This window comes from Stenella coeruleoalba (assembly GCF_951394435.1).
Source record: "Stenella coeruleoalba genome assembly, chromosome: 19".
NCBI classification, from domain to species: Eukaryota; Metazoa; Chordata; class Mammalia; order Artiodactyla; family Delphinidae; genus Stenella; species Stenella coeruleoalba.
The window spans coordinates 2,429,242-2,443,656 of NC_137165.1; the positions used below are offsets into that span (position 1 = coordinate 2,429,242).

At 41.7% G+C, this 14,415-nt stretch overlaps 1 protein-coding gene across 3 annotated transcripts in view; it reads right to left on the bottom strand.

The window, feature by feature from the left end:
• Positions 1-14,415, bottom strand: part of ULK2 (unc-51 like autophagy activating kinase 2) — a 67,103-nt gene that overhangs the window by 31,393 nt on the left and 21,295 nt on the right. For all 3 annotated transcript variants that reach the window (XM_079905336.1, XM_079905335.1, XM_079905337.1), the window contains exons 10-13: positions 13,453-13,535; positions 11,872-11,919; positions 11,441-11,529; positions 5,630-5,801 (exon numbers count right to left, since the gene is read on the bottom strand). In XM_079905336.1, the coding sequence (XP_079761462.1) occupies positions 5,630-5,801; positions 11,441-11,529; positions 11,872-11,919; positions 13,453-13,535 (392 nt within the window). The remainder of the gene's footprint in view (positions 1-5,629; positions 5,802-11,440; positions 11,530-11,871; positions 11,920-13,452; positions 13,536-14,415) is intronic.

Sequence of the window (14,415 nt, forward strand, 5' to 3'; positions counted from 1 at the left end):
GAGAGAAATAAACCACCAACTTAGAATTCTGTACCCTGCAAAATTATCCTCCAAAATGAAGGAGAAATAAAGACTCTCAGACAAATAAAAATTGAGGGGATTTGTTGCCAGTAGATCTGCCTTGCAAGAAGTTCTTTAGAGAGAAGGAAAATAATATGGATCAGAAAACTGAATCTACATAAAGAAGGGAAGAACACTGAAGAAGGAAGAAGTGAAGGTAAAATAAAAACTTTTATTTTTATTATTATTTTTTAATTGGAGTAAAATTGCTTTACAATGTTGTTAAGTTTCTGCTGTACAATGAAATGAATCAGCTATATGTAGACATATATCCCCTCCCTCTTGGACCTCCCTCCCACCCCGCCACATCCCACCCGTCTAGGTCATCACAGAGCACCGAGCTGATCTCCCTGTGCTATACAGCAGGTTCCCACTAGCTATCTACTTTACACGATAGTGTATTTATGTCAAACCTAAGCTCCCAATTTGTCCTAGCTTCCCCTTCCCCACCGTGTCCACATGTCCATCCTCTATGTCTACGTCTCTATTCCTGCCCTGGAACTAGGTTCATATGTATCATTTTTCTAGATTCCACATATATGCGTTAATATACGATATTTGTTTTTCTCTTTCTGGCTTAGTTCACTCTGTATGACAGACTCTAGGTCCATCCACATCTCTACAAATGACCCAATTTCATTCCTTTTTATGGCTGAGTAATATTGCACTGTATATACGTACCACATCTTCTTTATCCACTCACCTATCATTGGACATTTATGTTGTTTCCATGTCCTGGCTATTGTAAATAGTGCTACAATGAACACTGGGGTACATGTGTCCTTTTGAATTATGGTTTTCTCAGGGTACATGCCCAGTAGTGGGGTTGCTGGGTCATATGGTAGTTCTATTTGTAGTTTTTTAAGGAACCTCCATACTGTTCTCCATAGTGGCTGTATCAATTTACATTCCCACCAGCAGTGCAAAAGGGTTCTCTTTTCTCCACACCCTCTCCAGCATTTATTGTTTATAGATTTTTTGATGATGGCCATTCTGACTGGTGTGAGGTGATACTTCACTGTAGTTCTGATTTGCGTTTCTCTAATAATTAGTGATGGTGAGCATCTTTTCACGTGCCTCTTGGCCACCTGTATGTCTTCTTTGGTGAAATGTCTGTTTAGGTCTTCTGCCTGTATTTTAATTGGGTTGTTTGTTTTTTTGATATTGAGCTCCATGAGCTGTTTACAGGTAACAATTTGTTCAAAATAACAGCAACAGTGTACTCAGTTATGTATGCTTCCCTATATATCTTATGTGTACATATACATACATACTTATGTAGCTTATATATAAGTGAAATTAATGACAGCAGTGATACAAGGGATGGGAGGAAGGAATTAGGATTATTTTGTTATTGATATTATAAGATACCCACACTATTTATGAATGGTATAGCATATTTGAAAGTGGGCTCGGATTAGTTACACATATATATTGCAAATCTAGAGCAACCACTAAAAAAAATTAAGAAGAGGTATAATTGATATGCTAAGACCGGAAAGAAAACAGAACCATAATAAATGCTCAATTAAAACCACAAAAGGTAGAAAAAGAGTGGAAGACAAATATAAGAACAAAGATCAAGGACAACAACAGAAAACAGTAATGAATATGGTAGATACTAATCCAGGTACAGCAATAATCACTTTTAACGTCAGTGGTCTAAATGCACAATTAAAAGACAGAAATTTCAAAGAAGATACACAGATGGCCAACAGGCACATGAAAAGATGCTCAACATCGCTTATTATTAAAGAAACGCAAATCAAAACCGCAATGAGGTACACCACCTCACACCAGTCTGAACGGTTACCATCAAAAAGTCTACAAATAATAAATGCTGGAGAGGGTGTGGAGAAAAGGGAACCCTCCTACCCTGTTGGTGGGAATGTAAACTGGTGCAGCCACTATGGAGAACAGTATGGAGGTTCCTCAAAAAACTAAAAATAGAGATGCCATATGATCCAGCAATCCTACTCCTGGGGATATATCTGGAGAAAACGCTAATTCAGAAAGACACATGCACCCGTATGTTCATAGCAGCACTAGTCACAATGGCCAAGACATGGAAACAACCTAAAGGTCCAACAACAGATGAATGAATAAAGAAGATGTTGTACATATACACAATGGAAATTACTCATAAAAAAGAATGAAAAATGACATTTACAGCTTCATGGCTGGATCTAGAGATTATCATACTAAGTGAAGTAAGTCAGACAGAGAAAGACAAATACCATATGTCACTTATATGCGGAATCTAAAAAAATGATACAAATGAACTTATGTACAAAACAGAAATAGACTCACAGACATAGAAAACAAACTTATGGTTAGCAAAGGGGATAAGGAGGGATAAATTAGGAGTTTGGGATTAACATATACACACTACTGGTATATAAAACAGATAACCAACAAGAACCTATACTGTATAGCACAGAGAACTATATTCAGTATCTTGTAATAACCTACAACAGAAAATAATCTGAAAGAGAATACATATATACATATATGTATAACTGAATCACTTTGCTGTACACTTGAAAATAACACAACATTGTAAATTAACTATACTTCAATTTTTAAAAAAGTAGGAGAGGGGGAGGGGGAGCTCTACAGATGAGCCACGAGTCCCACCCACAATGCAGGAGCTGCAGTTCCCTTCAAAAAAAAAAAAAAAAAAAATCAGTGGCTTCCAGGGGTTAGGTGGGGAGAAATAAGTAAGTAGACCACAGAGGATTTTTAAGGCAGTGAAAATGCTCTGTATAATAACAATGGTGGAAACAAGTCATTATACATTTGTCCAAACCACAGAATGTACACCACCAAGAGTGAACTCTAAAGTAAACTGTGGACGTTAGGTGACTATAATGTGTCAATGTCGGTTCATCGTTGGTGACAAATGTACCACTCTGGTGACTGATGATGACAATGGGGGAAGCTATGAAATAAGGGGTACATAAGGGTATATGGAAAATCTCTACCTTTCTCTCAATTTTGTTGTATAACCTAAAACCACCCTAAAGAATTAAATCTTAGCGAGCTCCCTGATGGACTAGTGCTTAGGATTCCAAGCTTTCACTACCGTAGCCCAGGTTCAGTCCCTGGTTGGGGAAATGAGATCCCGCAAGCTGCGTGCCGTGACCAAAAAGGAAAAATTAAATCTTTTAAAAAACTATCTTGGGCTTCCCTGGTGGCGCAGTGGTTGGGAGTCCACCTGCCGATGCAGGGGACACGGGTTCGTGCCCCGGTCCGGGAGCATCCCACATGCCGCGGAGTGGCTGAGCCCGTGAGCCATGGCCGCTGAGCCTGCGCGTCCGGAGCCTGTGCTCCACGGTGGGAGACGCTACAGCAGTGAGAGGCCCACGTACCGCAAAACAAACAAACAAACAAACAAAAACTATCTTATACATATGATATACTTCACAATAACAAATTTTTACTAATTACATGGCAGGGTGTGGTCAACCATAACAAATGCTGTGGACACATCAAAAAGATGAGGACTGAGAAATGACCCCTGGGATTTGGCAGCATGAAAAGACCTCGACAGGAGCAGTTTTGGAAAAAAAGAAATGTTTTTAAGACAACATTTATACAACTACAAAAAAAACCAAAGGTAACTTGAATAAAACAAAAGGTGTGAATGTCCTTTACATAGAAAAGTATAAACATGCATCAAAACACACTAAAGAAATCTAGGTGGAGGAACAAACACACAAACATTCTTGAGTAGACAATTCTCTAGGTCCCTGAATAGGTCTTAGAGAATCAATACAATGCTGATCAAAATCCCCAGATGGTTTTTTGTAGGAGTTTCAAGTTGAAATTAAACTATATGGGGGAGGAAAGGGGGCTGAGAATAGTCTGGTGACTCCACAGAATTCTAGGAGGCTCCCCACCGTCACCTTCCACCCCAGCTATGCACACACACTGAAACAAATCCTTTATATACGCCTGATATGACAATATCAGTGTAGAAAGGACAGAATATTCAATAACTAATGCTAGGGTAATTGATAGAGCCCTTATTCCATCTACACAAATTAATTCCAGGTAAAGTTAAATATGAAAAAAAACGATGGAAATCTTTAGAAGGCACCATGATGACATTGGGGCAGCATGACAGAGGTGTTAGTGGCTACAACTTGCTTATACCAATGTTTTATAGAGTTGAAGTTGTACATATCTAGAGCATCCACCTGGAAGAAATTCTGGCACAAGGACATCTGTTATAACACATTTTGAACAGTAAAAAGATAGAAATGTTCCAAGTCATAATCAGTAGGGAAATAGATAAACTATGGTTTAGTTGTACTATAAATATCATATATTAAAATGAACTAGATACACACCTAGATACAGATCTAGATACACAGCAAAAATATGAAAAAGCAAACTACAGAAAACAATATTCTATGTAACATTTACTTGAAACTAAAATCATAAAAATACTACATGTTCTTTATGGATACAGGGGCATATTAGAATTACAAATCAAGAGGAAGAATATATCTCTGGCAAGAGAAGAATGATGCAAGTACTCTGGCTGTACCTACAGCATTTTATACCTTTAAAAAGACATCTAAAACAGGTATGTCAAAATGCTGACATAAATAAAATTAGCACAGTGGATGATCTGAGTATCTGCCGCGTTATTTTGTTTGAAATATTTCACAATTTAAAAAGTTTTAATTACCTTTTTAGTGAAATAAAACCACCACACAGGATGATTTTTAAAGGCAGCTGCCAGCTCTCAGCACACGGATCAGGGCCCGCCGCTTGCCTTATGTGCCGTGTGTGTTCCCCCTGCCCCAGCCAATCAGCCCCGAAGCATGTTTGGTCTAGGGCCACAGCCTTCACAACAGCCAGCGCAGGGGTGAATGTAAGCAGCTACTAAATATGTATTTGACAAACAACTAGAGACCTCTTGATACAAACGTCTCCAACTTTCTACATCTGCACACAGTCAACTGGGTACTATTCACTTGTTGAAAGTAATCGAATTTCCAAACCATGTTTCCCTCTTTTTTCATGGTTTTGTCTAACTTCTCTTTCTGTGGGTTTTCTGCTGCCCTTCACTGTTCCACAGAACCCTGACTGTATTCAGTCAGCTTGGATTCTGCTTCCTTTATACAAATTCTTCCTGTAAATTTATGAGGCTCATTCCTGCACTCAGGCCAGTAGCTCCTGAAGCACCATCTAGACTGTTTTTAAGACCCTTTGACTCTCAGGCTTTTTCCAGAAGAGGTCTTCCTTTAATTCCTTTCCTTAAATTTAATTTTTCTCATTATGTTGGCTTCTCTATTCCTTTCTGTTTGGACACAAACAGAATTTGAGATCATTTCCTACAAAGTTTTCATCTACCTTCAGAATCCAAGGTTACTGTCTTATAGAAGATGACTGAGCAGATTACAGGAAGGTAGGTAGATAGTTCTGGAATTCCATCAACTAAATAAAATGTCCATTTGTAAAGGTGTCCTACACAAGACAGCGTGATATAAAGGTTAGAAAATGCTAGTCTAGTAAATTCAGAAATATAATGTGTACAAGCAGAAAAGATTCTCACATGAGTGGTCTGACGAGGTGTTGTGTGGAACCAAAACAAAGTCATCCGTGTCACAAGAAGAGTTCTTGCTACTAGTACTGGCGGAATCTTTGGACACCTGGAGGGAGCTGGGAGGACCCAACGGTGGGGAGGGTAAGCTTTCTTCCTGAATATGCTGCACATCTGGAAGGGACTAAAATTAACAACATAAAATTAAAAGTGGCCTCATAATAAAATGCAAGTCAGAATAGCCATCAGACTAAGGAATATTTTTTTCATGAAAGTGGCATAGAGTTCAATTCCATTTAAGATTAAAAAAATCTCTTTGGAAAATCTTTCCCTTAGAAAAGCACAGATTAAAGTGTCTTTCCATAATGACTTCTAAAATGTCTTCTAAAAATGATACTTAAAAATACATCATACCAAAACAACAACAGCAAAAACCCCATCATACCAGTTATCACACGTACAAGCTGCCTCTCCTGAAATGGGTGAGGGGAGTTTTTATCATCTCCACATCCCCGTTTCAGCGCATGGCCTAGCAAAGCAGATACTCAATACCTGTTTACTTCATGACTAAAACAAAACGTCCAGGGACTTTAAATTAATGACATCCTGCACACACAAAGTTTTAAATCTCCAATGAAGAAAACATTATAAAAGGGAAAGCGAGAGACCCATGTTCACAGTAAGGATAAGGGCATGTAAGCACAGAGATTATTTACACTTCCAGAAGGAGAGATTTAGAAAACCTTACAGGCGTGGGTGTGTTCCTTTTGTGTTCTTTTTTGTCAAGGGAAGGAGTTGATTTGTGGGAGACAGGACAGGAAGGGAAGAAAAGCATATAAAGATATTTAAAGATACGTGGGCGTAAGTAGCTACAGACCTCTTGACACTTGCCCACTTCAAGGACACTAGTGACAACTCTAACTGAATGTCTTCATCATACAATAGTTTCCTAAAACAATGAACTTCGTAGTTTGTTGTGTTAGGTCCCCATTACCATGTTTAACCTTTGTTTCTATTTAAGAAAAAGGAAAATACGACATAATATGCTCTTTCAACCCCAGGGTTAGACTGCTACTGCTCCTGTGAATGTCACTGAGCAATGAAATCAGTCTCAGATCTCCTTATCACTTCTTTGTGTGTGTGTGTGTGTGTGTGTGTGTGTGTGTGTGTGTGTGTGTGTGTGTGTTTGACATACACATGATATAAATTCTCCTTATCACTTTCTGAAGAGCACTTACGCTTCAAGGTTATAAAGAGAGGAAGATCTAGGACTAACATTACAGAGCACCTACCATGGGCTATAGGCACTGTTAAGAGCTTTCCGTGTATTATCTAACTTCAGCCCTGTTCTGAAATCCATTTCATACATAAATAAACAAAACTCAGAAGATTAGGAAATCTGCCAACTGAAGAGCGGTTGAGCTGGGCTGGATTCCAAGTATCTAACTCCATGATTTCTTTCCAGTGCCATTTCTTTCCAGGCAGGAACTCTCTCAATTTCCTCCTTTGCTATTTATAAAATCACCTTCATCCACAACCACTTGGGTGGAAGAGATGCTTCTTGCATTCAAAACTAATCTCTCCACTAATTCTCCCCACCTCCTCAAGGACCCAGATCACTCCCCTCTGCTCCTGACACTTTCACCCTCTCCCTTTATTCTGGCTTTTTTCCCCTCTGCACACAAACATGTTGAATTTTTCCACATCTCAAATCAATGCAGCCCTCTCAATTACCATCTTCTCTCCCTTCTTCACTTAACAATGTTTCTTGAAACTTCAGTCTTCACTGACCCCAATTCCTCACCCCCTGTGTGTCGCCTAACCCACCATAATCCACTTCCTGCTTTCAACCCTCCACCAAAACCGCCTTTATTAAGCCTACCGGGGACCCCTGTGGCTGCATTCTCCGGAGGCTCCTCTATGCCTTAAGTGACCTGACTCTGCGACTCCGACACTGTGGGCCGCTCTCCTCCTGACCCACCGCCTCCATTCAGTGACCCTACTGTCTTGCTTTCCCCACTGCTTCTTAGTCTCCTTTGCCCCTTGACGGAGAGGAGTGGCTTGCGGGATTCCCCAGGGCCACCCTGGGCCTCCACTCGGCACACTTCGTAGCCTCACCTGGGGTCACTCTCACCTTCCCGCCTCAGCTACCACTGCCAGAGTGACGACTGCAGCCCTGCCTCTCCCAGGCTGCCCCCGCGTCTGCACCGCCAGCGCGTCGCCTCTGTGCTCCCTCGCTGAGTGGCTCCATCAAAGTCCACCCACTTGGGTCCCATCAAGATCATCCTCTTCCTTAGGTCCCAAGTTCAAGCAATCGCCAAGTGCTACAAACTCTTCACCTTGCACTTCCTGGCTCCTCGTCTTCCCCTTTCCTACTGCTGACTTACTTCAGGCCCTCATTCTCAATAAAAACAAAGCAAGACCAAAACCAAACCAAAAAATCTGCAATGGTCACAGGTTGTTCTCTTTGATCTAGTAGAGAGGATTCTCTCCTTGTCTCCGATCCAATCCTCCACCTGCTTACAGAGGAATTTATTTGCTAAAACACAGTGGATCAGATGACGCCTCCACTTAAGATCTCTCAAATGGCCCACCACAAAAAGTCTGGCCTCCTCTGCTCGGTGCCCAAATTCTGCCAAGACACAGCCTCTCTGTACCCTTCTGGCTCTGCTTTCCCCTCGGCACATAACCAATGCTCTCTGCACCCTACAGACTGAATCGTCAGAGAAGCCTGTCCAACCAGAGCTTCCTGCAACGATGGGAGAGTTCTGTTCTATCCAGCATGGTGGCCACCAGCTACATGTGGCTATGAGCACTTGAAATGTGGCCAGGGAGACTAACGAGCTGAACTTACATTTCACTTAATTCTAATAAACATTATGGCCAAGGACGGCTACAGATTCCTTCAGCGGGTCACCATTCCACAGGGATTCCTCTGCTTACAACACCACTCTTCTACAAATTCACCGTGCTTACTCTTCCTTCCAAACTCAACTCAAGGGCTTCCCTGGTGGCGCAGTGGTTGAGAATCTGCCTGCCAGTGCAGGGGACATGGGTTCAAGCCCTGGTCCAGGAAGATCCCACATGCCGCGGAGCAACTAAGCCCATGCACCACAACTACTGAGCCCGTGCTCTAGAACCTGCAAGCCACAACTACTGAAGCCCGCCCACCTAGAGCCCGTGCTCCACAACAAGAGAAGCCACTGCAATGAGAAGCCCGCACACCACAACAAAGAGTAGCCCCCGCTCGCCGCAACTAGAGAAAGCCTGCGTGCAGCAACGAAGACCCAACGCAGCCGAAAATAAATAAATAAAAAAACAAAAAACAAAAACAAAAAACTCAGCTCAGTGCCTCTCCTGAGCATCTTTGCTGGCTTCTTAGTCTGATTTCATGCCCCTCATCCACACTCCCACAGGCAGTAAAGGCGTGTATACATATGCTTCTATAGCGATGCTTTACCTGCCTCTTCTCCACACAATTAAACTAAAAGCTCCTCAGTGAAGGGACCTGGTCATATCTTCCACTGGTATCAACCAAAACTTCACAGAAAGTAGGCATTTAATAAATGTGACTAAAGCAATAGATATTCAAGAGATATTATCTAAGTAGCATTTAGCCTATAGCCAGAATCCTAACTAAAAGAGTGATTTGAGCTTTTTGTTACAGAGTTTTTGTTTTTCACCTTTCAAAGATTTCTCTGGAATGAAGTAGCAGCTGGATATTTGTGTGAGAACGTAAAAAAGAGAATGTTACGTGGGCATGCCTGCATGCATCCACCCTCAGTACAAGAGTCTGCTGCAGCCGTAGGAAGGAAGGCAGTGCCTATAGGAAGTCCTCTCACTTTTGCAGACTATGTTGAAAGCAAGGCCTAACAAATCATCCCATTTTCTAATCTCACTAACTGGAAATTACACTACATTACATTATATTATTCCTGCTCTCCTCTTATTTCCAGATTTCCTTGTTATTTTCACTTCAAGCATTAGCTTGTCATAAAGGCCTTCTAAAAAAGGTTTTTCCACCAAAGTTCTGAGCATCTAAGTATGTCTCCCCTCCCCCGCCCCTCGCCCCTCCTCCTGCAAGCACCTGTTCCACTCTTCCCAGCGGCCCAAGACACGCTGCTGTCTTGCGCTCCCTTTCAAAGCATCCCCATCCAACAAAAGTCCAGCACACTCTGTCCAGTCAAAGCACTTCCCAGCTGCGTCCCTCCTGGCGGCCCCTCTCTTTCTCCTCCCTTGGGGTCCTACCATCCCCCAGGCTTTCCCACACTCAGCTTCTCCCCTGCTGTCCTTCTCCAGCACCATCTCTGCTTTTCACACCGCGTGTCACCTTGTATCACATACGTGCTCTATCATGGTAGCTACAGTTATCAAGCACTCACTACATACTACCACCCACTCCCCTTCAACCAGAGGTTAACCAGGCCTCTGTAACCTACGTTACAGACAAGGAAGCTCAGCTCAGCCTGGGAACTGACCTGCCCTGTAGGATATAGTGAGCAAGCAGCAGGGCCAGCGCTGAGGCTGGTCCTGCCCGGCTCCAAACAGAGCCTTCGGTCTTTCCCTGCAGTTCCTCTGCATTTCTCCCCAGTAGCTCCAAATCCAGTGTTTTCCTATATTCCAGACTGAAACTGGAAATATACAACACTTTTTGCCCCTCTTAGTTTTTTTAAGTTCATGGGAATGTAATGTAAGTCTTATTAGTCTATCTGGTCTGAGCCTGCAGGGCTGTGCAGAAGGGCTTCCTGCCAGCTTTAGGGCTCATCCGTTCGCAACAGGCTGCCGCAGCATCTGCTTTCTCTGTGGGGTACTAGGTTTCCCTGGAAAATAAGAATAACTGCACCTGCCACTTCCTGAGTATTACTGTGTGCCAGGCACTGGAGCAGGTGCTTTTGCTCATTAATCCTTAAAAAACTCTGAAGTGGGTAAATTATACTCACTTTACTTATGAGAAACAGGCTCAGAGACACCGAGTCACCTGTCATAGGTAATATGGCAAGTCAGGGATGTGGAAGCTCCCAAGCCCCAGACTCCTAAGCCTCAAGCTGCTAATCACCCAACCAGCTCCCTCTGCGATTCCCCGACCCTTCTGCCAGCAGAATTCAAGAAATGCACGTCTGCCAGGCCAGTCTGGAAAATACCTGCAGTGGCTGACACAACGGCCCCTGGACCTTGGCTTGTGAAAAGTCTCAAGGTCACAGCCCTCTCAGGCAGCAAGAGAGATGTGGGGGAAAGTCCAGAAAAGCACAGAAGTCGGAAAGGCAAGACCTGGGAGAGCAGAGCAGAAGGAAGGAATGACCAGAAGTGGCCGTAAGTTCTCAGGATCAGGAAGAAGCACTGAGACTGCAGGGAAGATGGCCATGGGGTGCACGGATCGGGCAGCCCTGGGGAGGGAAGAGGCTGCAGTGGAGCCAGCTCACAGGGCCAGTCACTATGACTACGGGGCCTAAGGCAGTGAAGTCCGCTCAGAGGGCACTCGTCCACCACTGCAAGTTCTATGTACGATAACTGTCCAGACCGATGTTTATGACATTCATGAAACAAATGCGAATTACCTATCTACGTGTCACAGTGACATCTTTCCCCACCTCACTGGTCACGAAAGGGTGAGAGTACTGTGTCCACCAGTCACGAGGGGAGTGTGCACAGCCAGATAAGGCAGAGTCCAGACCGAGGGCCTCAACAACAGCACTCTTTGCCCAGGCCTCAGCTGCGCTAGGAAACTCCACACATAAAGAGAATACCCACGACGTATCTGCAGGCTCTGTGAGCAGATGCAATAACATAGGCTCTAACGTTACCTTTAATACAACCAGGACTTACAGGTGGAGAGGCGAAGCGACAGGATGGAGAGCTGCTACAGGGACCTTCAGAGGCGGAGCCGGCGTACACGGGCACCGGGACCGGGCAGGCTGGGGGAGAAACACCGACGAATGGAGTGCGATTACACAAGTTGTCCACTAGCAAACCTGTCACAACTACTACAGCTTTGTGTTGGCCAAAAATTTACATTCACCTACTTATTACAGCTCCCATGGGTGAAACCAAAAATGCAGTAATTACTAAACTCTTTCAATTTGGACTTGGAAGGAAAAACAGAATTGTAATTAAATAAACACAACTACAAATATTTAAGAAAAGCTCAATGAAATCTTGAGAAGCACATAAAAAATTAATTTTATAATACCAAATACTAATTTTTCCTTAAGCTTGCATTCACTCTTTAAGTAGAAATGTAAAAAGTGGGTACTCACATTTTTTTACTGGAACTTGCTCAAGAAAAGGATGGCTAAAAAATGCTTCTATAATGAAAATGAGAATGAAACCATTAAACTGATGTTGATTTTTGCAGATAGGTTAACCTCGTCAATGTAGTTAACATAATATCCTTGAGATCATACATAATTATTATTAGCTTCTTTACATAGACTCCATTTCCTTTAAATGTAAAAGCACGTTATTTTATAAATCATCCATAAAACCCATCAAATTATAAGTAATTCTTAATGAATGAAAATTTTAAAATAATGGTGTGAATTCTCAGAGTGTCCATTACCAGCACAGCACCCCTGAGGCGACTAAAGCAGATGTGTCCTCTAGTGTGTGCTGTCCTCAAACAGACAAGGGCACGGAGAACTGTGACCAGGCCCTCGCTCATCGCTCTGTGAACTATGGCTCTTAACTGTCCTAACGGGAAATCTTAGACAGCTGATTTGTATAATAAACTCTACTCTCCTGTCCCAGAAGAAATATTCCTACAGCTGGTTTCACATTTTTAAAAAAGCTATTAATTTGATTTTTAGTTTCTTCAGCTATTCACCAAGGATAAAACCTACACAGTAAGCCTGCTAATTAGATAAAGATAAATAAGTAGGTGAGTACATGGCAGTTCATTAATTTACTCTTTTCCTGTATGTATAATTGCGTTATTTCTTTAAAACCTCATGAAGACCATCTCATTCTTCATTAAGTCTCCAAATTGTATGTTACTAAATAGCACAGAGCAGACAAGGAGAATGGCACAGCCCAGCACGGAGGTTCTCCAGGTAATACACAATCAGGAATGAGCTGAAGTCAGGTTTAGTCTAAACTACCTCCCACTCGGAAGCACTCGGTTCACTGTCCCCGTAAATGTTCTCAGTAGACAGTAGCTCTAATAGTTTCTGTATGGCGGAAAGATGAAATAGTCTAAACATATCTTTTCTTAAAGTGTGGTAAAAATTGGAATTAAACTTTAGTCATGTAGTTTGGTAAATATTTTTATCTTTCCGAGGGAGAAATTAAACTGAGATTGCTCTGTGACCATGAGAAATATCGGCCAATAGTGAAACGACAAATAGGATAATAGCTTCTAAATTACTGATTATATTAACTATTTATATACCTTCCATACATTTACAAAATACGTGAAAGAAAAAAGACAAAGAGATAGAAAGAAAAGTAAAACTGATTTTCATTTTCTTCTGAAACATTTATAGTATCTTTTAAAAAAACCTTTTCATGTGGTTGCCAAGGTGGGTAGGGGCGTAGGGATGGAGTCGGAGTTTGGGATTAGCAGATGCAAGCTAGTATATGTAGGATGGATGAACAACAAGGTCCTACTGTATAGCACAGGGAACTATATTCAACATCCTGTGATAAACCATAATGGAAAAGAATATGAAAAGAATGTATACATATGTGTAATTGAGTCACTTTGCTGTATACCAGAAACTAACACAACATTGTAAATCAACCATACTTCAATAAAAAATAAATTAAAAAAAACCTTTTTTGAATACACAAAAATAAAATTAGAAACTAGCATACATACAAAATTTGAAAATATTACTTACCAAAGTCCATTCTATCTTTTTGGTTTCTCTGAAGCAAACCCAAAAGGAGATTAGCCAAATAAGGTGATGTTTCTCTGGGAATGCTGGGGGGGGAAAGGAAAAAAAAACCACCTAAGTGGTGAGTTTATATATTAACTACACGACTTTCGCCTTCATTACAGTAAATGAAAATGTATATACAGTTTCACAAACACTACATTTTATACCAAGAGAACCATGGTAGACCTTCACTCCTTAAAGGAAAAAACAAACAAACAAACACTAAGCAACTGCCTTTGAAAAATAGCATCAATTTGGGAAGACTCTTGCATCGTGCTTCTTATTGCTGTTTTTGGAATATCTGCGAGAACACAGCACTTCACAAGCACAGACCATCTTGAGTTTTAACACAATGTCGACCTAGCACTAACGGTTGCTACAGAGTTCTCTGTTAGACAAACAGCCACCTCCAATTCCATCTGCAAAAGGGCAGAGCTTAAATAAATACAAGTGAGAAATAACACAGCTTCCTGAAATCCAATAAAAAAGGACAAGGCAATAAAAAAAAAAGTGAGTAATAGGAATATGTAATTCACAGAATAAAAACTACAAAAGGATGTTAAACAAATAGCGAGCCAACCTCACTAGTAAAGAAAATAATGCAAGTTAAATGAAGAGCTAATTGGCCCTGCTTGGGAGGCATCGAGACTGGTAACAACCCCTGCTGGTAGAACGCAGGAAAGGAGCGCACTGCTTGTTCAGCAGTGCAAACAGGGCCAGCCGAGCTGGAGAGAGTGTCTCTAAGCCCAACAATTCCATTTCTAGGAGTCCATCCTAAAGGAATGCACAAATGTGTGTATACATGCACGCACGCACACACATACACAATCTCTCCTCAGTAAAGCCTGTTTGTAGTATCCAAAAAAATGAAAACAGGGATCTGATTAAACAAAATACGTTACATCTAACTTGGGGACTCTCTAG